This window comes from Gopherus flavomarginatus, chromosome 5, assembly GCF_025201925.1.
Source record: "Gopherus flavomarginatus isolate rGopFla2 chromosome 5, rGopFla2.mat.asm, whole genome shotgun sequence".
In the NCBI taxonomy this organism is placed as follows: Eukaryota; Metazoa; Chordata; order Testudines; family Testudinidae; genus Gopherus; species Gopherus flavomarginatus.
In genome coordinates, this window is record NC_066621.1 from 46,069,387 (window position 1) to 46,093,203 (window position 23,817).

The following is a 23,817-nucleotide window of genomic DNA, read 5'->3' on the forward strand; positions in this document are numbered from 1 at the left end:
CCCACAGATTTGGCGGCAGTTCGGCAGCGGGTACGCCGAAGCCGCGGGACCAGCGGACCTCCCGCAGGCAAGCCGCCGAAGGCTGCCTGCCTGCCTGCCGTGCTTGGGGCGACAAAAAAGCTAGAGCTTCCCCTGGCCCCCGCTCCCTGGGGCAGACTGCAGTATAAGCCACTCAACACTGGCAAGGCGGGTTTGGGCCTGCTGCCTTCCTCTGCCCTTGGGCTGCCCCCTGCAATCCCAGTACCTATTCAGCCTTCCACTAGACCGCAGCCTGGGGGGTTTCCAGGCCGGAGTTGCGGTCTAATAACCAACACTCCTCACTGATGACCGGTGGTGATTTATCTTTCATCATTCATGCCTAATGATGCAATTCATTATGGTGTCATGTTACAACACAATAATGCCCAGCCTGCTGCGTCTCTGACTGCTTAGCCATTTTATGTAAGCATATAATTATAACCTGGGAGGTGGTATTTATATAGCTATATTTATAATAGCATTAATAACACTGCTGCTGTTCTTTAATGTCTGACTGGCTTCGCTCTGATAGAAAGGCAGTTCCCTTGTTTCTTTCTCAGACATGCCATTGTTTTATCACTCTGGATTGCTATCATCCCACCTGTGGGGTCATTAATGGGGCTGCTGGCATTATTACCATTCTCCTTTGGTGCTACAGTGGTTGAATTCCTGTGACAGGTTGACTGGCCCCTTTAAAAAGGAGCAGTGTCCAGTACACCTGTGACTACTAGTCAGTTTCCTCCCAGTTGGGCTCAAGAGAAGGCCCCTGGGCCATATAAATTGGAGACTGGGTGAATCAGAGCCTGAGAGAAGGAGGGCAGGTGAGCTGCCTGAGAGGAGAGACAGAAGGTGCAGCAGAGAGAGTTGTCAGAGGGAAAGGGCTGCAGGAGACCTGAAGGAGGACAGTAAACTTGAGCTGCAGGTGATAAGCACTGGCCAGATCAGAATGAGCTGAGGAGCCCTTGATGCATTACAAGAGAGTTTGGGCAGTGACCCCTAGGAAAAAGGGAAAAATCCAGCTCCTCAGGGTTGCTGTGCCAGGAAGCAAGAGTGTTGGTGTGGGATGATGGACCCTGCTGAGCAGGTGTAGGGATACTTGGAGGAGTGGAACGTGGTAGGAAGGGGGAAGCCCTCTGGGTGAAGGGCTGTGGGAAGACTGGCCATGCTCAGGCAGCGAGGTCTGGAAATTGGGGTCCTGGATCAGGGGCAAAAGGAATGTGGGAGGGAGAGGGAGAGTGCTGCCATTGACTCTCAGGTGGGTGACTTGGAGGTCAGATCCCAGGAGATGGGAATGGAAAACCCTCTCTCTGTATATGTTTACTGTGAGAATTAGAAAGTAGTTTTATTACAAGGCTTTTGGGGAACTAGTGCACTGGTGTATATGAACACACTATGCCTAGAGGAGGGCTTTGTATGGGTCAGTTAGAGAATGTTCCTTTCATGCGTGGACAAACAAGGGAAACGAAGGCTGGGCCTGACATTGCAGGGTGCTCGTTGCCGTACCACAGCTCCACACTCACTCAAGTTAAACAACGTGATTAAAAAGAATGGGAGCATGAATTCTTACCCCTGTAACAAATCCATCCCTGTTGGTTTCAGTAGACCCTAATGTCCATAGTTATGCTATGGGAAAAATTTGGCCCTTGTTTTTATGAATGGGATTACCTGGGAATGATCAGACTATAAGGATTGTGTTACCTGTGTACCACTGGCTACTGCCATAGTCATGTTTGGGACAGACAACAACACATCTTATGAAATATCTAGGGTGGATACTCAGGACTGACTGACTGGGAGCCACAAAGGAGGTGGTAGGCCACGCTTACACCCACCTAATCCTCAAACTGTTGAGCCTAAAGTTACTTCTGAGGCACAATTTAGAGTGGTCTCAGTGATGTGCTATGTTACAGCTGACTGCCTGTGGTCCCAAAGGGCACTTCTGAAAGCTAGGAATTGCCACTCTGGCCATGCTCCCTTTCCCCTGCTATTTCCCTACACTATGGGAAATGGAAGGGGGTGGTGTGGATTCCTGTATGCTGGGTAAATTGGTATGAAACCACCACAGGAGGAGCTAGTTTGACCCTATATATCTTACAGGGCCACATGCTGAGCCCGGAGGCCAGGGAGGGGGTATGGACATTGGGTTCTGTACAGGTAGTAAAACAGGACCAGCAGGAAAAGGCCTGTTTCTGAACAGCCAGTAAAACTCACTTGTCCATTTCTCTTGCTGGACAGGATGATTCACCCTCATCGTTTTGTTAATTGTTCTAATAGCAGACACAGAGCTCTTTGTTTTCCTGCATTCTGTAACTAACAATGAGGAGGCAGTGAGCAGCATATCATTCTCAGTAACATACTGAGCTGAGGGATATGCTGGTATGCCTCACTTCTCTGGTATACCCTAGTAAATCAGTGGAATTACACTAGGATACAGTAGCTAAGGTAATGGAGTAGAGAATCAGGCACATAGACCATTCTGCATTGTACATAGAGGCTAACCTCATCCCTTCCCCAAGGTTTGGATTTATTAATGAAGAAAACAATAAAATAACATAAGTCATCTCAAATCTTCTCCCCAGGCTTGGCTGTTTCTGTGGATCCTTCCTCCAGACTGCTGAGCCCACACCCTAGATCCTCTCTTCCTGAGAGAGAGCCACCTTCACCTCCCTTCTATTTGGGGGTGGGGTAAATAAGTCCCATGCATTAGTGAGCCAGCAGAACCTATTTAACCCTGGGATCAATACCAGCTAACTGAGTGGAGTATTTCAGGTAAACGCTGCCAGCCTATTACAGTCACCAGCTATGGAAGGTTCAAACTTCCCCTATAGAATAACAGAGAGCTAAGCCCCACCGCACTAGCCCACCAGCAGAGGGGGAGAGTGTTTTCTTTAATTTCCAGTGTGCCCTATGGTGAACACCCCATGCATTTGAAGGGGAACAGAATGGCACTAAGGGGTATGTAGCTGAATTGTGCTCTCAACATCACCTGCCTTAGGAGGGATTTGGTATTACTGCTCTGAGTTGTTCAGAAAGCATATTATGGGGTGTATGAGCCAAACAGAAGGACAACGGTGTGGCTACAAGTATCACATCAGAACGCGCACACGCTGCTGCTGCTCCTGTGTCCCAAGTGGGAGAGGCACAGCTCTGCACCAGACCCAGAAAGCAGTACTGCTGAGTGCACGTGTCTGCATTTGTAGCTGTGGGGTAGATACAGGACCCAGAGGAGCTGCAGGTAGATGTGCAGCAGCAGTGCAGGCAGAGGGATGGTCCTTGGAATGGCTAGAACAGTCTGGATCACATCAGTTCCCAAAAGAACTTGCCACCAGAGCCTGGTCAGAGAAAGCTCTTTTCATTCGCAGTCAGGCTGGCTGAGTCATTTCACTCTCCAGGGAAGCAGCTGTTGAAGCTTGGGGTGGAATGAAATGGGGATGTGAAGGAGGATGAGTAGAAAGGCTCAAGCTTTTGAATCCAATGTTGATAGGCATGGGGCAGACTTCAGTGCACTGGCTCAGCCCCTTCTATTCTCTCTCGCAGGGGGCTTTCTCCTTTCTTTTCTCCCTCCCTCAGGGCTGTAACTCAATAGAATGGGCTTTTCCAGTAATGAGGGGGTGACGGGGAGGGAGATGGAATTGCCCATTCAAAGGCAGTTCCCCCTGGTCCTCTGGACACTGTCATCCTTTTCACTCACACAAATGCTGGCATCACATGACTCACGGCTGAGTGTGCTCCAACCCGAGGTCTGATTGGTCACCAGCTCCTTTTTTGAAAGCCTAGGTGGCCGTGGCAACGAGAAGCAGGCCAGCCATGCTTTCCTGGCCCCCAGAGAGGTGCCGCAGGCGCTGAAGAAAGGCAAGCGGCACGCACCAAGAAGCATCAAGTGGGTCACCAGCCCTTCTCCAGGTACCTGCTTGTGTTAATTCCCAGTTGTCCTCTTCCTTTCTGCTCAAATGTTTGAGTTGCAGTTAGCTTTGTGTCTATTTTGGTGTGATGTGCGCATTGTGGGGGGTCCCTATTTGTGTTAACTTGCTTGTCACATCACCCATCTGTTTCCTATTACCAGGAGAGTGCTCTCAGGTCATCCCAAATCTGTACATGAACCTGTTGCAAGAGGCCATTAAAAAAGAAGTCCATCGCCTCAGACTGATGTGCAACAAGAAGTCAGGCAGAATTGTAGTCAAAACTTTAAAATGGTTGAGTAAGAGAGGACTCAGGGCCAGATCCTCAGCAGGCGTAAATTGGTCTAAGTCACCACAGCCTCACTGACTTCAGTGCAGCCACACCAGCAGAGGATCTGGTGTGTACGCTTACTAGAGACGACGTTTACTGCAGGTTTGACTGTGGAACAGGGATAGCTCAAGAAGCGGCCACTGAAAAAGGCTTAAAAATACATAGCTATTTTAGGGGTTTCAGGGTTTGTTTTCTGGGTTTGTTTTCGGAAAGATGAAAATTAGGACTAGCAAATGATGTCAGATTGTTTTTGGTTTGCTTGATTGATCAAAATCCATCAGGACCTCCAGGACTTGCAGTTCTGCTGGATACATTATGCTTCAGAGAAGGTGGATTTGGGCTTAAACAAAAGAAACCTGTCTTGCTGAGAGAGCTTCTCTTGAAAATGATCACTTTAGCACAAACAGAGAAAAACCTGTGCCTGTCTAATATTCTGTTCCTTGGCAGCCTGGAGGAGGGCTGAGAAAGGAAGGGCTCAGTTAAATCTAGGGAAGCTGCTGTGATTGTGAGGAGTGCATTGTAAAGAAGGGGCTGTCTGAGAAATCTGGGATGCAGAGTGCAGAAACAGAGGGTGAGTCCAATCAGCCTTCAGTGAGAATTGCAAGGTATTGTGCAAAGGAAAAATTCATAGAGCAGCATTTGTGAAAATATAAGCAAGCAAATCAACAGTGTCATCATGCAAAGCTCTTGGGGTTATAAATCCTCTCTTAAGGTTGCCTTCCATCCCAGAAGAGCTCCAATTTGTGCTGAAGGGCTGTTCTGCAGGCCTGGCTTGTGAAAGAATATGGATGGAGTCCTGAATATATTATGTGACATCATAATGCAGTATCATGACACATTGCTTCGGTATGTGATGACACTGTCACAATGCAAAGATCTTTCTGTTTGCAGCTTATTACTTATACTGCAGTAGCACTTTGAGACTCAGCTCCCATGGTGCTAGGTGCTGTACATACACTTAGTCAGAGACTGTCTTTGCCCTCAAAGAACTTCTAAATAGACAAAACAGAGGGAGTATTATTATTCCACATTTTACAAATGTGGAACCAAGGCACAAGATTTCCCCAACGTCACACAGGGAGTCCATGGCCTCCTGATTGCTAATTCAGTGCTTTAACCACAAGACTATGCTTCCTTCCTTGGTCAGTTAAGGATCACAGAAGATCACTGTTCCATGGTAACTGATACTATCCACCCAAAGCAGCTCTACGCTTGGAGGCAAACTTGTACTCTATAAGCAAGTTCTCATGTAGTTCTAATGAAGGATTCCTTCATTTTGTGACACACTCATGCACCAGACTGGAAATACGCAGTAGTTTAATTTACATATAAAATATAGCTCTTTAATGGTTTTAAAGGTTAGGCAGCTGGTGTACTGAGACTACTGCCTATCATTCTGACTGATACTGTCTCATTGTTTCCCTGTTTTCACTCCATCTGTCTGTATCCACCTGTTGTCTCTTGCCTTGTACTTACACTGCAAATTCTTCAGACTGGGGACTGTCTTTCTGTTCAGTGTTTGTAGAGTGATTAGCACCATGGTGTATGATTGGGGCTGCTAGGCAGTACTGCAATGCAAATAATAAATAATGAATGAAATTGAATATCAGTACAGTTGCCCTGTATTTATTCTAATAGTATATTCAGTTTTATATGGGCTTCAGCTTTTGATATACCAGAAAGTAAGCATGGGTAACACAATTTCTACAAATAAATTGTCAGGAGGAAGTGTCAAGTTGTGGCAGTTGAGCAGGGAGCATTTGTGGCATTAGGAAGTGTAGGTAGGCAGTTTGGAATTGTAGGAGGATCACATTCGGCGGATGTAAAATAATCAGCAGTGAAATAGTTAACAATGTTGACAAATTAGTTTTAGGTTCAGAATAACAATCCACTGGGATTGATTGGCCAGTTCAGCCCCATTTAGTGCTATTTTGTTCAGATTGTCTTCAGATCCAGGCAGACAACATAGCATTCATTTATACTTGGTTCACATTTTCAAGGTGTTTTTTGCAAGCATAAGATCTAGGAAAGGAAGGAAGAGAGCTGAGGTTCTGGAGCAAAGATTGGATTCCACTACAAATTCTGCTGTCACAGAATACATGGGGTTCCAGCAGCCCATGTTGCAGCCCACATATCTGGTTGTTCCTATTGGGATCCAGGAAGTCAAAGAGTCCTGATGACATGGAAGGTTTGGGGGGTCTGGGAAAGAGCTATAAGAAAACTTGCCACACCAACGGTGGGATAGGCCAAGCATTGAAGAGACTATGTGAGGATACTGTTGAGAAGTAGGCCATTTGTGGTGGTTTTTTGTGAGGGGACATCTGTCAAGTGAATTGAGTCCTCAGATTTACTTCACAATAGCTCATTGAGCAGCCATCCTAGGAAAATAACTTTTGGTTACCATTGGCCTGGATTTGAACGAATGATCAAGAAATAGAAGCCCAGGACCAATTCCTTGAGCCTTCTTATCCCTTATCATTGCTTCTAAATGGCTAATTTATCACCTGTTTTAAATAGCTTCTTTTTTTAGCAGCAGAAAAGTGCTTTACACAGTGTTGCCAATGCTCACAATTTTTATTACAAGTCTCATGATATTTGATATATTTTTTAGGAACCCAGGAGCTGGGGTTTTGTGATTAGTGTGACTTTTTTGTTTGTTTTTTTTAATAAAAGCGGATATTAACTTAATAGCCCTCCTGGTTCGAGAGAGGAGCTTCAGAATGTAACTCAAGTGGACCCTGAAGGCTCAGAAACCAGATGATTAACGAACTGAGCCCAACATGTGTTTTTTTAATTCCATGATTGTTGGCCTGATTTAGCGTGTTTAATGTTTGAGGTTGGCAATACTGTTCACGTCCAGACCAAGACAGACCCTGACCACTTTATCCAATTATGATCTACTTTGTATTCCTGGTAGGTCAAACAGGTAAAATCTGCTAGATTTCAAGCTATGGACAGTGTTGTAAAATTTAAGAACGAGCTACTAATCCATTCCAGGCAGTAAGCAGGAATTTCAGCTTTGTATTTGGCTGTTCTGTTCTTTTTTAACTGGGGAAGAAAGGCCATCCCAGAGAATCACTAAATAATTTGTCTTTTCTGTTTTTTTTAATGGAATAAACACCCACTGTCTCTCATGAAGAAAGTTTGATTTAATTAGGGTGGGATTATAATGTTCCCTGTGCTGTTTGCACCTGATGTAAATATCTCTAGCAAATAATTACTGTAAGAAGACTGGGGCTAATATTGGAGTGAAATTACTAAGGTTTAATGCTGATGTATGCTATTGATTGGAGGAGCTGGCAGTTGTCAGTTTGTAGCATTGGTGATTAAGGTGGAATGATTTGTCACAAGATGATTGAGTGCTAATGAGGAGCTAGTGGACTGGAGAAGTCCGGGTTAATGCACATTACCTAAAGAGGTGTGTAGTCATTTGGACTATAATTCTAAAGGTAACCATATATGAGGAATGATTTGTTGCCTTGTTTAATATTGCTGCTTTGTTGTAGCAATAGCCATTTGGAAGGTGAGCTTGGCAACCAGAAAGGCTAGAGACTTTTTTTTTTTTAAATAAAATGCAGATGTTCCTGACATTCCTCAGGAAAGATTCCTGCTCGCCTTAGGTGCATGGAGCTTTCAAGCACAGGTAGATACCAAAACTTGGGGTTCCCCAATCTAAATAGGCTAATACAAGAATGGACACTCAAGATGGTACCTAGCCTGAGTGTACAGGAGAGCCCAGAATTTTCACCCGTGGTTTTAGGGCTGTCTCTCTCCTCCTCCCCCCGGGTGCTTATATTCATTGCAGCAACTGCGGCTAGCAAGGCAGTCATTCTCCCTTACCATTGGATGTTTTCAGTCTGAGTAGGTGCCAGGAGGAAGCAAGCCCCATGTTCAAAACAGAATTGCCTGCGGCACCCTATTCCACTTTCTGAGACTGGGACCATCCCCTCCCTACGGCTAGTTCTTATGTGGTGCTTTTCATCAGCAAAATCTCAAAGTGCTTTACAGAGGTGGGCATTATCAGAGAAGCTGAGGTGGGGGTGGCAGGCAGTGGGGAACCTACAACATGGGCAAATCTTGAAGCACCCTTTATAGACAGGAGCAACTGGCTGGTTAAGATTGGGGCCATTTGAGATGGTGTGAAGAAAGGAAAGTGTTAACTGAAGATAGCCAAGGGGCTGTTACAACTGTCACCACCAGTCTTGTCAGTACAGCAGCTAATCAGGTGGATCTGACACCCTGTGATTGCTCTGGTAAATTGACTCATTATTTGCAGTTGTCTGCCAGGGCCCTTTCCAATTTGCCTGATTAAGAGGCAAAGAAAAGGAGTGTTTCTCTCTCCTTTTTAACAAGGCTTCTTCCGGCACATGGACAAAATTACACATAAAATAAATCTCTACACTAGGAGATTGTCTTCCTAGGTGTTTTGATGCTTATGGGTTGTATGTATTTTTTCCTGAAGGAAAGAGCCCGGTCCTGTTTATGTGACTAAGGGTGGGATCCGCAAGGGCACTGAAGCCTTGCAGTGCCCCCTCAAAGACCTGTTGGCATATTGGGGAGCCATCCTAGTACCCGTGGCTGTTCCCAAGGTTGAACAAAAAGCTATTGTTATAGGTGAGGATGAAATGGATGAGTTTGATATGTGACCTCACACATCTTTTCCCTCTAATATTCTGGGACCAATTCAGCTACAAGAACACTGCATACAGTACTTCTAAGGGGTTTTTCCTTCTAAAATTCTGTCCAGCTGAAGGGAAAGAGGTGCAGCTGTTGGCAGCGACCATCACCTTGTGATAGCCTCCATCAAGCTGAAACTGAGAAGTGTGGTTCCACCAAACAAGGGACATAGATGTTATGATGTTGACAGGCTAAAGTCCCTTGAAATACAGAAAGCCTCTGTTCTGCAGTTAAAGAACAAGTTGCAAGCACTTGCAGATGTTGATGAAGAAGAGGGCCGCACTATCAGCCAGGACGGTGGAACAAGCCAGGAAATCCGGAATAAAATCAATAAAGCCAGGAACACCTTCAGGAGCTTAAATACAGTCTGGAAATCATCAAAATACAACACCAAAACCAAACTTCAAGATTGATCAGAGCTGTGTACTTTCAACACTACTTTAGAGTGCAGAAGGCTGGGGAATGAGAAAGTATGACGTGTCCAAACTGTCTTCATTCCAAACAACCTGCCTCAGAAAAATCCTCCGTATCTTTTGGTCCAGAACACTCTCAAACCAAGATCTATTGACACAGTGCATCCAAGAGAATCTGAGCACTATCATTGCCAGGAGGCATTGGAGATGGATCGGTCATGTGCTTCGGATGGAAACTGATTCCATTGCCAGAGTAGCAATAAGATGGACACCTGAAGGCAAGCAAAAACAAGGCCACCCGAAAACAACATGACAAAGAACTGTAGAAGCAGAGCTAAAAAACCTGGGGCAGAGCTGGGGAACCATCGAAAGGCCCCCCAGAAACAGACAGGAGTGGAGGAGCTTCATCACTGCCCTAAATGCCAGAGGCATCATAGGAACATGATGATGATGATGATGATGATTGATTTTAGATAAACCTGTAAACACACAGGGCCTGAATCTGCTCACTTACACCAGTGTAAATCAAGAACAGCACCCTTGAATCCTGTGGAATTACCCCAGTGTAAAAAAGCAGTGGTGCTGAGAGGAGTTTAAGGTTCCATGCACAGGGTATTTGCAACACTTTCTCTTTTTGTGAACTTTCTTGTAAACAGAATTTAGCTTGTGCATATGTTTGATGGGCCACAAATACTACGGGAGTGAATTTGAAGCTCTTAATCAAACACATGTTCATAAATACTATTCGCCCATCTCTGCTACTTACCACCTGCTCTTTTTGTTCCCTGTGTTATATGCAGCTAACTTACTGGAGTACATAACTGACTTCCTCACGTGCACAAGATAAAGATGATTATTCTAGCAGCAGTGTGGCCTAATGGATAGACTCCCAGACTGGGACTCTGACCTGGGTTCTATTCCCAGCTCTGCTGTGGAGTGACTTCGGGCAAGTCACTTCACCCTTCTGTACCTTTGTAAAGCACTCTGAGATCTACAGAGGAAAAGCACTATCTGAGAGCTAGGTATTTATTATTCTACACCTTGCCATAAAGAGGGATGGCCTACTAGTCTGAGCACAAGACTGGAAGCCAGGAACCAGTGAGTGGGTTTTTTTGGTTTTTTAATTCCTGGCATCATTACGACTCCCTCTCTGGCATCAGGCAAGTCGCTTAACTTTTCTATGCCTCATTTTTCCCCCCAGGTGTAATGTGGGAATTAGTATCCCCACAAGACAGGAGGGTAGAAATAAGTTAATTAAATATTTCAGAGTGCTTTGATGATGAAAAGCACTAGACATATAGTAAGTAGCATATCTAGTAAAACAAACTTAGCTGTGTATCTCACAGACTATGACTAAAGGAGCAAAGAGGCTGCTTTAACCAGGGATGTTAATTAAGAGATTGTCTCAATTATTCCTTCAGTGCACTGTATCCTCCTGGCTGTGTAGTGAATGACATTGTAACAAACTGGCAGAGGAGCTGGAGAAAAGCTTGTCAGCCAAGTGAACTGGAGCAACATATTTAATAGGGAATAGCTTTTCAGAGGACTCCAGTAGGTGCTTGCACTTGGATCTGGCCTGAAATAAATTTAGACTCAGCTGTCCTCTCGGTATCCTAAATTTTATGCCTCTTGACACATAGGGCAAATCCAGAAGCTTTCCCTGGTCCCAAGCAGCGTTGCAAGTGGCTCAGTCTGGCATGAATAGTTCCCTGCTGTGATAAAGCTGTCAAGATGCAGAGATTCTTCCTGTTACGTCCCCCTGAGCTGGCATCAAAACAGACCTGATCTGGTGGCCCCAGGGACAAACACTCTCAGGGGAGATTGCCATATAGACATACGGGAGACCCAGACTAAAAGTTGCTACTTGTCCTGAATATTACAGGGCCTAGAAGGCAGGCTTACAGGAGGTGAACCATGTAGATGCAGGCAGGTACAGTGTGGGGTCCTTTTTCCAGTGCACCTCAATCCAGATCTGCAGCATGCCTTGCTATTCTTGTGCTGGGACCCCCAACAGGTCTGTCAGTGCACCTCCATCTGGACCTATATCACTTCCTGCTACTCTCATCCTGAGCCCATGGCACTAATAATGCACCTCAATTCTGACCCAGTGTCATTTGTTACTGCCCAGCCAAGGGGCACCCATTCTCAGAGTACTGACAGAGAGACATGTGCAGCTTGCATATGAGAGACAAGGTGGGTGAGGTAATATCTTTAATTTTGGATCAACTTCTGTTGGTGGAAGCAGCTTTTCTTCAGGTCTGGGAAATTTACACCTCGTAGGCTGCTCTACACTAGGAAATTAAGTCAGTATAACTCTGTCATTCAGGGGTGTGAAAAATCCACCCCCACTCTCCCAAACAACCCAGTTAAACCAACCTAACACCTGGCATAGACAACATTAGGTCAATGGGAGGATTCTCCTGTCGACCTAGTTATTGCCTCTAGGGACATGGGTGGAGTAGCTACATCATGGGAGACATTCTTTGGTCAACATAGATAGCGAGCATTTTCACTGAAGTGCTATTGAAACTGTAAGTGTAGACAAGCCCTGGGTGTCCAAGCTAAATACAAAGTGGGACAGATTGTTAAACATAAGGGATTAACACATGTTGTAAAAAACTACTTAAATGAAGTGAGCACTTTAAGAGGGTTAGTAGGTGAGAATGTGATTTTTAGCTTTTAGCAGAGTTATGCATTTAAGTTCCCAGGCCTGTCTCCTGAAGGTCATGTGGACAAGTCACAAACCCGGTTGTCAGCTATGTAGATATTCAAAAGACATTTACTCTCAAAATAATGTAAAATAAAAAGAAGCAGAATCACCAATTCCCAAGCCTTTAGAAATCATAGAATATCAGGGTTGGAAGGGACCTCAGGAGGTCATCTAGTCCAACCCCCTGCTCAAAGCGGGACCAATCCCCAGGCAGATTTTTGCCCCAGATCCCTAAATGGCCCCCTCAAGGATTGAACTCACAACTCTGGGTTTAGCAGGCTACTGCTCAAACCATCCAGCCTCTCAGAATCATGATGTGCATTTAATTTTTTTTTTTTAATTTGCCCTCTAGTTGCATTTTATTTTGAGCCTTTGGAATACACTCAGGTCTTGACAACAAGACCTTTCTCCATTACTATGCAGGCTAAAAGCAAATTTTGTTTTTAGTGAAAGGTGAGATTCCCATGTAATAACAAGCCACCTGGAGCTAGGGCTTTAAGAAAAACACCCAAAATTGTGAGTTGATTGGGGCAGGAGAAGGGGAATAATTATACCATCTGGTGGTTCTCCCTGCCTCTAACTCATCAGAGTGAGCAGTACCAGTTCAGAACAGGCACAAGAGCCTGCTCTTCCCTGGGGAGCCTCATGAGTTAGTGTATTTACCACATGCTTTCTCCCATGATCTATGTGCAACAGGCTGGAAGATCATTGGCCCTGCCCGCCCTGCCTGTCAGGCAGATGTTTAAATCAGCGACTGATGTATCGGCTTTTGGATTAAGAAACTGTTTAAAATGGATTCCCAGCTAGGCCCCTCTGTTTTAGCTTTGATGTGATTTCAAGCAACTTTCCTTGAAGTTTTATCTCTTGTTCAGCTATTTGCAGGTCCATAGACAGCTAGGAATGTACTTCCTCGGAAGCAGTAGCCCATGGTACTGATGACCAATACTCCATATACAGTGGGAGCAAAGAAGAGAGGTATGTGAAATGAGTTCATTTACTGCTGTTAGGATATAGATATTCAAGCCTGTCTGCAAAGGCCTATACTTTAAGAATTTAGGTGTATTCTTATCATTTAGCAGGTTACAGATGTATAAAAGAAAGAATCAAAATCATTGTCTATTTGTGTAAGGTCCTTCTCTTACTGTGACAGTCTAAGGCTTTGTTTAGTCATATTGAAATAAGGCAATTTGGGGCTGTTAGATCAGATCATCTTCCTATCACCTCCAAAGAAAGGAAAGAGCCTAGAACATGTAAAAGGAAATTTAGTTTGATAGTTTTCTGTCTGGTAAGAACTAACTTATCAATAGACACAGCTGGAAAACCCTTATGTCTGTATAGATGTAGTTGTGAAATCCTTACTTCTGTACTGTTTTGTATGTTTATTTGCATGGTCTCTGGCTGGTTCTGTGATTGTTTGTCTGCAGTATAATTAATATTGCTGGGTGTAACCTAATTAAGGTTGTGGGATATAATTGGTTAGCTAATCATGTTACAATATGTTAGGATTGGTTAGGTAAATTTTAGTAGAGTGATTGGTTAAGGTATAGCTAAGAATATTACTATATAAATTAGGGGCAAACAGGAAGTAAGTTGGGATTCGAAAATAAGGAAAAAGGAACTTGGATTTAAACCTGGTGAAAGTTTACCCCTGTCATGGTATAATTCCCCGCGCTGAACCTTAGCATCCAAAAGATGGGGTACCAGCATGAATTCCTCTAAGCTCAATTACCAGCTTAGTACTTGTAGTGCTCCCACCAACCAAGAATTCCAGTGCCTGGTACACTCTGGTCCCCCTAAAACCTTGCCCGGGGACCCCCAAGGCCCAGTCCCTCTGGATCTTAACACAAGGAAAGTAAACCCTTCCCCTCCCTGGGATACCCTGGAAGATCACTGATTCAAACTTCTTGAAACAGAGAGGAAAATTCACCTTGCCCCCTCCTTCTCTCTCCCACTCCCAGACTGTCCCTGAGAGAGAAAGTAATCCTAACGCAGAGAGAAAATTAACCTCTCTCTCCCCCTTCCCTCCACCAATTCCCTGGTGGATCCAGACCCAGTCCCCTGAGGTCTCACCAGAATAAAAAAACAATCAGGTTCTTAAACAAGAAAAGCTTTTAATTAAAGACAAAAAAAAACAGTAAAAATTATCTTTGTAAATTTAAAATGGAATATGTTACAGGGTCTTTCAGCTATAGACACTGGGAATACCCTCCCAGCCTAAGTATTCAAGTACAAATTAAAATCCTTTCAGCAAAATACAAATTTGAACTCCTTCCAGCCAAATACACATTTGCAAATAAAGAAAACAAACATAAGCCTAACTCGCCTTATCACCTAGTACTTACTATTTTGAATCTATAAGAACCTGTATCAGGGAGATTGGAGAGAAACCTGGTTGCACGTCTGGTCACTCTCAGAACCCAGAGAGAACAACCAAAAACTAACAGCACAGCACAAAAACTTCCCTCCCTCAAGATTTGAAAGTATCCTGTCCCCTGATTGGTCCTCTGGTCAGGTGACAGCCAGGCTCACTGAACTTGTTAACCCTTTACAGTCAAAAGAGACATGAAGTCCTCCTGTTCTATTAACCCTTAACTATCTGTTTATGACAACCCCAATAAACATCGAATTGTTTGCACCTTCGGACTTCGGGTATTGTTGCTCTCTCTTCATGCGAGAAGGACCAGGGAAATGGGGGAGTGAAGGAATAAGCTCTCTAACAACTGCCATCTCTCTGCTTCCCTCCATGGGCCTAATCCTGAAATTTTCATGGGGTTTGGAACAGGCCTTGTATTGCTAAAGAAGAGATTGCACTGATGGAGGTGCAGGAATCAGTTCCCTCTGGGCTTGCCCTGTGGCAGTGCGCTGTGCCAGTAAGTGTGGAATCACCACTAGTGCCTGGCATGCTACCATGGCACAGCTGTATTCCTTAAGGGCTTTAAAAGTGTGAGGGTAACTATCCTCTAGAAGAGGGGTGGGCAATAATTTTCGCAGGGGGGTCACTTCATGAATTTTGGTAAGTTGTCACAGGCCGCACATTTCTACTGCATTAATGGAGGGAGGTGCGGGGTTTGGGAGCAGGAGGGGGTTCTGACATGGGGCAGAGTGTTGGGCTGTGGGAGGAGGTGCAAAGTGCAGGCTCTGGCTGGGAGGTGCTTACCACAGGCAGCTCCTGGCCAGCAGCGCAGCAGGATGCTCAGGCAGGCTGCTTGCATGCCATGGCCCCATGCCACTCCCGGAAGTGGCCAGCTGCTGGCACTGTGGCACATCTCTGCATGCCCCTTGAGGGGCAGGGGGCAATAGGTCTCCATGTGCTGCCTGCAAGCACCACCCCTGTAGCTCCCATTGGATGGTTTCCAGCCAATGGGAGCAATGAGGATGGTGTGGGGGGGTGGGGCAGTGCATGGAGCTGCTTCACCCCCCACGAGGGGTGCGCAGAGACATGCCAGCAGCAGCCGGCTGCTTCTGGGAGCAGTGTGGGGCTGCAGCAGGCGGGTGGGCTTCAGCAGGCAGCCAGCTTGCCTGAGCACCCCGCTGCGCTGTGGGACTTTTAGTGGCCTGGAGATCGCAAGGGGGCAGCCAAAGAGCATGGTGGGCCACAGAGAAATGTTAGATGGGCTGGATCTGGCCTGTGGGCTGTATTTTTGCCCATCTGTGCTCTCGAAATACCTCCTTCCTCAGAATCCTCTCCTCCTTCTGATCAGCTGGGAATGGGGATAATTTCCAGTCCTGTTGGTGGAATGTATGGTTTGGGTATGGCAACATTACTTAGATAATTGTGGTTGTACTTGGGGTGGAGGGGTAGGAAGGTAGCAATGGAAGACCCTCAAGACAGGGAGATAAAACATGATCTTTATCCACTGCTGTAAGTTGGCCTGAGGGTAACTTTTGATCAATTCTAAATACCTGCTCCCAACTGCTGCCATCCTAAAGTGGAAGGTTCTCCCCATTGATCCTTGAAAGTCTTTATTTTGCTACTTAAAAACCAAATGGCCTAATTTCTGAAAAGTGCCTAGTGATTTTTGGGTACCTCCGTTTTCTGGGCTTATCTTAAATTCTGAGCACTTGCCCTTGGAAAATCAGGGCCCTCTAAGTTGTCTCAAGAATCACTAGTCAATTACACAGGTTCAGTTCTACGCTCTGAACAAAACACCTCCCCGAGTGACATAAGGTACACTGACAGAAGTGCCAGTGTGGACAGCGCTACCGCCTCTCGTTGAGGTGGATTAATTATGTCGATGAGATAGCTTCATCTGTTAGCACAGAGCGGCTACAAGTGAGATCTTACAGTGACGCTGCTGTAAGCTCTCTAGTATAGACACAGCCTTAGTCTGTCTGTCTCAGTTCCCCATCTGTAAAATGGGGATAATAGGGGATAATAGGGAAATGCTATCTCACAGGGGTGTTGAGGGTGAATACATTCACGGTTGTGAGGCACTCAGATACTATGGTTATGGGGGCTCTAAGTACCTCATGTATTTAGAGATATCTGCTTTTTTTTGCCTAAGCATCACAACGAAAAATGAAGTACATGCCTGAATGTGCATGTAGGCAGTATTTCTATCTCTGCAGTGCTTGTGACATGTACAAATGAAACCATATTTGAGTGTTATGATTTCTGTAGTCACTAGAAAACCCTTAATTAAGAATAAAACCTTACAGGGTAGATTTATAATAAACTGTATTCTCCCTAGGTAACAAATTTTTATTATCTTTGCATTTCCAACTGTTTCAATTACCTGAGACATGGTCATGTGGCCTAACCTAGCAGTACATTCCTGACATGGAAAGTAAATGAGGCACATTAATGTTTTTGCCTATTTGCTATTGATTTAAAACTCCTGAGGGTAATGACGTTTTTATAATAAAAGAAATTGCAAAACAGAAAATAAATCCCTGCTCCTCTCTAGTGTGTCTATAATAGTTATTCTCTGTTCCAGTGGTGTGGAAGGCCCCCAACCATAGTATGATCATTCTAGGCCCTGTAAACATATCTACCAGGAGACAAACTGGCTCTGTAGAACTTTGTCTAAATAGATTAAACAGACAAAGGTTGAGAGAAAGGCAGTAATATTATCCCCATTGCATAGATGGGGGACTGACGTAAGTAACTTGCCTGAGGTCATACAGGCAGTCTGTGGCATAGCTGGAAATTGTACCCAGTTCTTCTCAGGAGTTCTACCCTAGTGCCTTAACCAAAACCCCCATCCTACCTAACCTGAAGCATGTTCCACTGAGGAGCTGAGATATCACAGATCGTGAGTGCTAAAACATTCCATTGGAGCAAGAGGCTGCTGGGGGTTGCCTGGCAGGAGCCCAAATAAAGGAGAATTGCCATTAAGGTAGTCAGTGCCCCTTATTAACCTTACTAGAGGGGGCATTCAGTACCCCTGAATACCGCAAGCAATCTCGTGTTGTATGCATTACTCGAGTCAATATCATCATTGGAGTCCTCGCTGTCAGTTTGGATCTTAAGGAGTAACTTGACTGCCAAACATGACGTGCTGGCTGGACTCGTCAGCATATTCCTAAGCAGTTCGGGCTCCATTCTTGCAGACCAAAAGGGAAGACAGAGCGTGCAGTACAAAAAAAGTTGAAACATGGCAGCAAATGTGGACGGAAGTACAGGAATTGCTGGGATGCAAACTGATACATCACAGGGTGCTGGGACAGGACCCAGGATGCCCCACTACCCCCTTCCCACAAGCCACAGTGCCAGAATGGGCAGAGGTGCTCTGTGAGATAGCTGCCCATAATGCACTGCTCCCAATGCTGCTGCAAGTCCTGCAAATCTGGCCACGCCATTGCACTTGCAGCTGTCAGTGTGGACAGACTACAGCGCTTTCCCTACTGCACTCTATGAAGGCTGGTTTAACTCAAAGCGCTCTACATTTGCAAGTGTAGCCATGCCCTGATTGATAGGTAAGAAAATTCCAGTTGTAATTTCCCACAATTGTCCCTCTGATATGGGTGAATCTTTCTTTTTGGGATGGGTGTGTAACACTTTCTCTTGAAGATCAAGCCTCTTCTGCTTGGTGATTTACACAGACATAGAGGCTAACAATACAACTGCTCAAATATTACCTTACAGTATGGGATACAGACCACTAAACACTGAAAATGGGGTGGAGATTAAAGTTAATCTAGGCATGGCCCAAAACCTAAACAAATGCTTTGCATCAGTTTTTAATGAGGCTGACGAAGAGCTTGGAGTGGTGGCAGGGTGGATAATAGGAAAGAGGAGATAGAAATTACCGAGGTGGAAGGCAAACTCAAACATCTTAATGGGACTAAAATGAGGAGTGGGGGTCAAATAATCTGCATCCAAGAATATTAACGGAATTGGCACATGAAATTGCAAACTAGGTAGCATGCATTTTTTAATGAATCTGTAAACTTGGGGGTTGTACCCTGTGATTGGAGAATTGCTAATATGGTTCCTGGTTTTTAAGAAGGGTGGCGTTGGGGAGTGATCCAGGAAACTACAGGCCTGTTAGTTCGACCTCAGTTGCATGCAAGGTTTTGGAACAAATTTTGAAAGAGAAAGTAGTTAAGGACATAGAGGTTAATGGTAATTTGGATAAAAAAACAACATGGGTCTGAAAAGGTAGATCGTGTCAGACCAACCTAATCTTTGAGAAGATAACTGATTTTTTTAGACAAAGGAAGTGCAGTAGATGTAATCTACCTGGGTTTCAGTAAGGCATTTGATTCAGTTCCACATGGGAAATTGTTAATTAAATTGGAGAAGATGGAGATTAACATGAGAATTAAGGAACTGGTTAAAAGGGAGACTACAACGGGTCATACTGAAAGGTGAATTGTCAGGCTGGAGGGCGGTTACTAGTGGAGTTCCTGGTTCGGTCTTGGGACCAACCTTATTTAATATTTTTATTACTGATCTTGGCACAAAAAGTGGGAGTGTGCTAATAAAATTTGCAGATGGCACAACGTTGGGAGGTATTACCAATACAGAGGAGGCTAGGAATATCCTACAAGAAGATCTGGGCAACCTTGTAAACTGGAGTAATAGAAATGGGATGAAACTGAATAGTGCAAAATACAAAGTCATGCACTGAGGGACTAACAACAAGAATTTTTGCTATAAACTGGGGACGTATTAGTGGGAAGTGACAGAGGAGAAAGACCTGTTGTAGTGGTTGATCACGGATGACTATGACTCACCAATAGCTTTAAGCTGGTGGCATAAGTTAGAGCTTCTGCTCTGCAACTTTAATTTACACCAGGACCTGGCAATTCAGGATCAGGGAGCCGCAACTATCTGCTGCTCCCCTTTCCATGCAGAGCTTGGGCAGGGTGAATCTGCACTGATGTGTTCAGAGATCTGTTTACTCTCATGGAGATAGTCTGCAGCCTGACACTGACCACAAAATCCTCTCTTTCATCCCTGCCTTCGGTTGTGGAAACGCCATGTGCGTCCTCCTCATGGAAACTCCTTTTATATTGTTTTCCTGCCCGGCTCCTTCCCTTGCTGGCTGATGCTGTTGACAAACCTGTGTTGTCTGTGTAAAGGACAAGGCATCAAACTCTCATGGCTGAAAGATTCTAGTTGGACTTTTGCCAGCAAGTGGGTGTAGCAGCTGGCGTGGGAAAGCTTTCCACTTGAGGGGAAGGGCTTGTCTACATCAGAAAGTTGCAGCGCTGGTGAGGGAGTTACAGCGCTGCAACTTAGGAGGTGTACACATCTGCAGGGCACCACCAGCGCTGCAACTCCCTGTTTGCAGCGCTGGCCGTACTCCCGTTTTGTCTCGGGTGTAGAGGATCCAGCGCTGGTGATCCAGCGCTGGTAATCAAATATAGACACTTACCAGCGCTTTTCTTGACCTCCGTGGAATAAGCAGGTATCCCAGCATACCTGAGGAAGCCTCTGGTAATCAAGCTGGTCTCCTTCCCCGGTTTGCTCTCGCGTTCCCCGAACCCCGAGCAAGCAGGTCTCCTTCCCTGCGGTTTGCTGGGTGGTTCCGGGAACGCGAGAGCAAACCGGGAAAGGAGACCAGCTTCTCCACGGTTTGCTCTCGCGTTCCCCGAACCCCGAGCAAGCAGGTCTCCTTCCCTGCGGTTTGCAGGGTGGTTCCGGGAAACGCGAGAGCAAACCGCGGCGAAGCTGGTCTCCTTCCCCGGTTTGCTCTCGCATTCCCCGAACCTCCCTTGAAGCCGCCCAACAGCGCTGCAGTGTGGCCACATCTAACACCACTTGCAGCGCTGGTTGCTGTAAGTGTGGCCACTCTGCAGCGCTGGCCCTATACAGCTGTACTAATACAGCTGTAACAACCAGCGCTGCAAAATTTTAGATGTAGACATGGCCGAAGAAGGGAAGGGAAACTAACAAGAGATTTAGCAATCAGATGGCTCCAGACTCATACCTCTCTACCTGAGAGATTGTTGTTAATCATTTGCCCTTTAATAGTAACCCTCTGTCCTTAAATCATAAATCCGTGATGCTTACCTTGCCCTTTCATTCAAGGATCTTAAACATCATTACAGATGTTAATTAATTCTCCCTACCCACCCCTTGCTGATGGGGAAACTGAGCTCACTCTGGCATAATAGGGAAAGGGAACACAGTAGTTCTCACAGTCAGATCCCTGCTCCAACTTCTAGAGTACCCACACTTCTAAAGTATAAAGAATGGGGGAAGGGGTATTAATGTGGCTCACTGGGGCTTGCCTACTGATATCATATAAGGGGGAAAATGTAATGTTTTAAAATAGATAATGGGAGTTGTTCATGCAAAATACAAAAAGAATGTCTCTTTTCACTAGTAGGTTCCTCATTCTCCTAGTGTGTGGAGTAAACTTGTATTTGGCCTAAAGCGTAGAATAGAGTCCTGTAGGAGAGGGCAGTGGGGTCTAGTAGCTAGATTGCAGGCTTGGGAGTCAGGAGGCCTGGGTTCTATCCCCAACTCTGCTGCAGACTTACTCTGTTCCCTTGAGCAAGGCACTCCCTATCTGTGCCTTCAGTTCTCTCTCAGTAAAAATGGGGATAAGGCTGCCCTTCCTTTGCAGAAGCTGTTTGAGATCAGGAAGGCACTGTGAAAACAGTAAGCATTATCGGAGAAGTTTTCAAGTGCAATAAAGTACTTGCCAGGGGTGTGTTGCCCCAAGGCTTCAACAATGAGATTGTGCTATAGAAATGTGTGAAATAAAACTGTGAACAATGACAAAGTGTAAACATAGGCAAAGCTAATTAATCATAGGGAAGCAATGTGTACAGTTAGTCCCAGATCTACATTTCATTGGCCACTCAGATTCTTGCTGTTCCTCTCCTCAACCCCAGAGTCCCACACATTCCCATCACAAAAGCCTTTCCATGTTTAGCACCCCACCCCTGAATACTTGGCTATGGTATTCATAATGTTACAGATACTACTTGCAGGCCTAAGGGGTTAGCTCTGCTTTGCCAGTTGGCTGCCCTGCCAGATACAGCTATCTCCTTTAAGGATGATTTTCGGAGCCTGTCAGTGGCACTCTTCAATTATCCTGAGTGAGTGCAAGGCTCTCCCTCAAGACCTGAGCATGCTACTCCCCTTGCCCGCACAGTGCGGGAACTTAAGGGCTGGGAATCTACTTGGTGTTTCCCAGCCCAGGTACCATAGTGGAGCTCCAGGCCTGAATTCTTCCTTTATAACAAAGTACTTTAATGACCCAACCTGCAATTGTGTTTCATTAAACTCTCCTCTGTCAGTATTGGTAGCTGATCCTAATCATACAGCCTAGCAATGAGAGTTTACACCTGGACACATCTATCCCACCTTTTCCCTTCTTCCCACTCCATGTAGATTCTTTCTGTACCTGGGCACCCAGGGCCTGACTCTCCACTATGGGTTCATAGAATCATAGAATATTAGGGTTGGAAGAGACCTCTGGAGGTCATCTAGTACAATCCCCTGCTCAAAGCAGGACCAACCCCAACTAAAGTATCCCAGCCAGGGCTTTGTCAAGCCTGACCTTAAAAACCTCTAAGGATGGAGATTCTACCACCTCCCTAGGTAACCCATGCCAGTGCTTCACCACCTCCTAGTGAAATAGTTTTTCCTAATATCCAACCTAGACCTGCCCCACTGCAACTTGAGACCATTGCTCCTTGTTCTGTCATCTGCCACCACTGAGAACAGCCTAGCTCCATCTTCTTTGGAACGTAATTGAAGGCTGCTATCAAATCCCCCCTCACTCTTCTCTTCTACAGACTAAATAACCCAAGTTCCCTCAGCCTCTCCTCATAAGTCATGTGCCCCTACCCCCTAATAATTTTTGTTGCCCTCCCCTGGACTCTCTCCAATTTGTTCACATCCCTTCTGGGGGGGGGGTCCAAAGCTGGATGCAATACTCCAGGTGTGGCCTCACCAGTGCCGAATAGAGGGGAATAATCACTTCCCTTGATCTGCTGGCCATGTTTCTTCTTGGTAACAAAGGCACACTGCTGACTCGTATCCAGCTTCTCGTCCACTGTAATCCCCAGGTCCTTTTCTGCAGAACTGTTGCTTAGCCAGTTGGTCACCAGCCTGTAGCTGTGCATGAGATTCTTCCTTCCTATGTTCAGGACTCTGCACTTGTCCTTGGTGAACCTCATCAGATTTCTTTTGGCCCAATCCTCCAATTTGTCTAGGTCACTCTGGACCCTATCCCTAACCTCCAGCATATCTACCTCTCCCCCCAGCTTAGTGTCACCTGCAAACTTGCTGAGGGTGCAAGTCATCCCATCATCCGGATCATTAATAAAGATGTTGAACAAAACCAGCCCCAGGACTGACCACTGGGGCACTCTGCTTGATACCGGCTGCCAGCTAGACGTCAAGCTGTTGATCACTACCCATTGAGCCTGATAATCTAGCCAGTTTTCTATCCACCTTATAGTCCATTCATTCAATCCATACTTCTTTAACTTGCTGGCAAGAATACTGTGGGAGACCGTATCAAAAGCTTTGCTAATGTCAAGATATATCACATCCACTGCTTTCCCCATATCCACAGAGCCATTTATCTCAACATAGAAGGCAATCAGGTTGATCAGGCATGACTTGCCCTTGATGAATCCATGTTGACTGTTCCTGATCATCTTCCTCTCCACCAAATGCTTCAAAATGGTCCTTGAGGATCTGCTCCATGATTTTACCGGGAACTGAAGTGAGGCTGACTGGTCTGTAGTTCCCTGGGTTCTCTTTCTTCCCTTTTTAAAACATGGGCACTATATTTGCCTTTTTCCAATAGTCTTGGACCTTCCCCAATTGCCACGAATTTTCAGAGATAATAGCCAATGGCTCTGCAATCACATCAGCAAACTCCCTCAGCACCCTTGGGTGCATTAGATCTGGACCCTTCATATTTTTGTGAAGTGTGTGTGAAACAGCCCCTAGTGTGATGGAGAATTATAACTGGTAGCACTTTGCACTGTAAATAAATATAAAAATTACATCCTTGGAGAATCAAGGAATATATTCGTTCCCACACTCAGGCCTCAAGCACATGTCTAACTTTAGACACGTAAGTAGTCCTGCCATGGCACAACATGGAAATTAAGTCTTAAAGTTACACATGAGCTTAAGTGCTTTTGCTGGATTGGGGCCTCAGTCCATGAGGAGAGGTACTTCAAATTGCCTCCACCAGTGAGTGGCAAGGATGTGCACTAACCACACTCAGCTCACCTCCTCTAAAGTTAAAATTGTCAAAAAGCTGGAGGCTGAGGGAAGAGAAATTTACATGGCATAAGGACCTGTGCTGGGAGACTGATGATGATAACCTGTTAACGTGTTAT

General features: G+C 45.4%; 1 protein-coding gene across 6 annotated transcripts in view; it reads left to right on the forward strand.

Annotated features, from left to right (window-relative positions):
• RASSF7 (Ras association domain family member 7) overlaps nt 1–23,817 on the forward strand; it is a 125,822-nt gene that overhangs the window by 14,952 nt on the left and 87,053 nt on the right. For 3 of the 6 annotated variants that reach the window (XM_050952881.1, XM_050952879.1, XM_050952886.1), the window contains exon 3: nt 3,796–3,921. The exons of 1 other annotated variant lie outside the window; for it this stretch is intronic. In XM_050952881.1, the coding sequence (XP_050808838.1) occupies nt 3,796–3,921 (126 nt within the window). Of the gene's footprint in view, nt 1–3,795; nt 3,922–12,920; nt 13,024–23,817 lie in introns of those variants that run through there. 2 more of the 6 variants (XM_050952884.1, XM_050952883.1) reach the window with 2 other exon arrangements.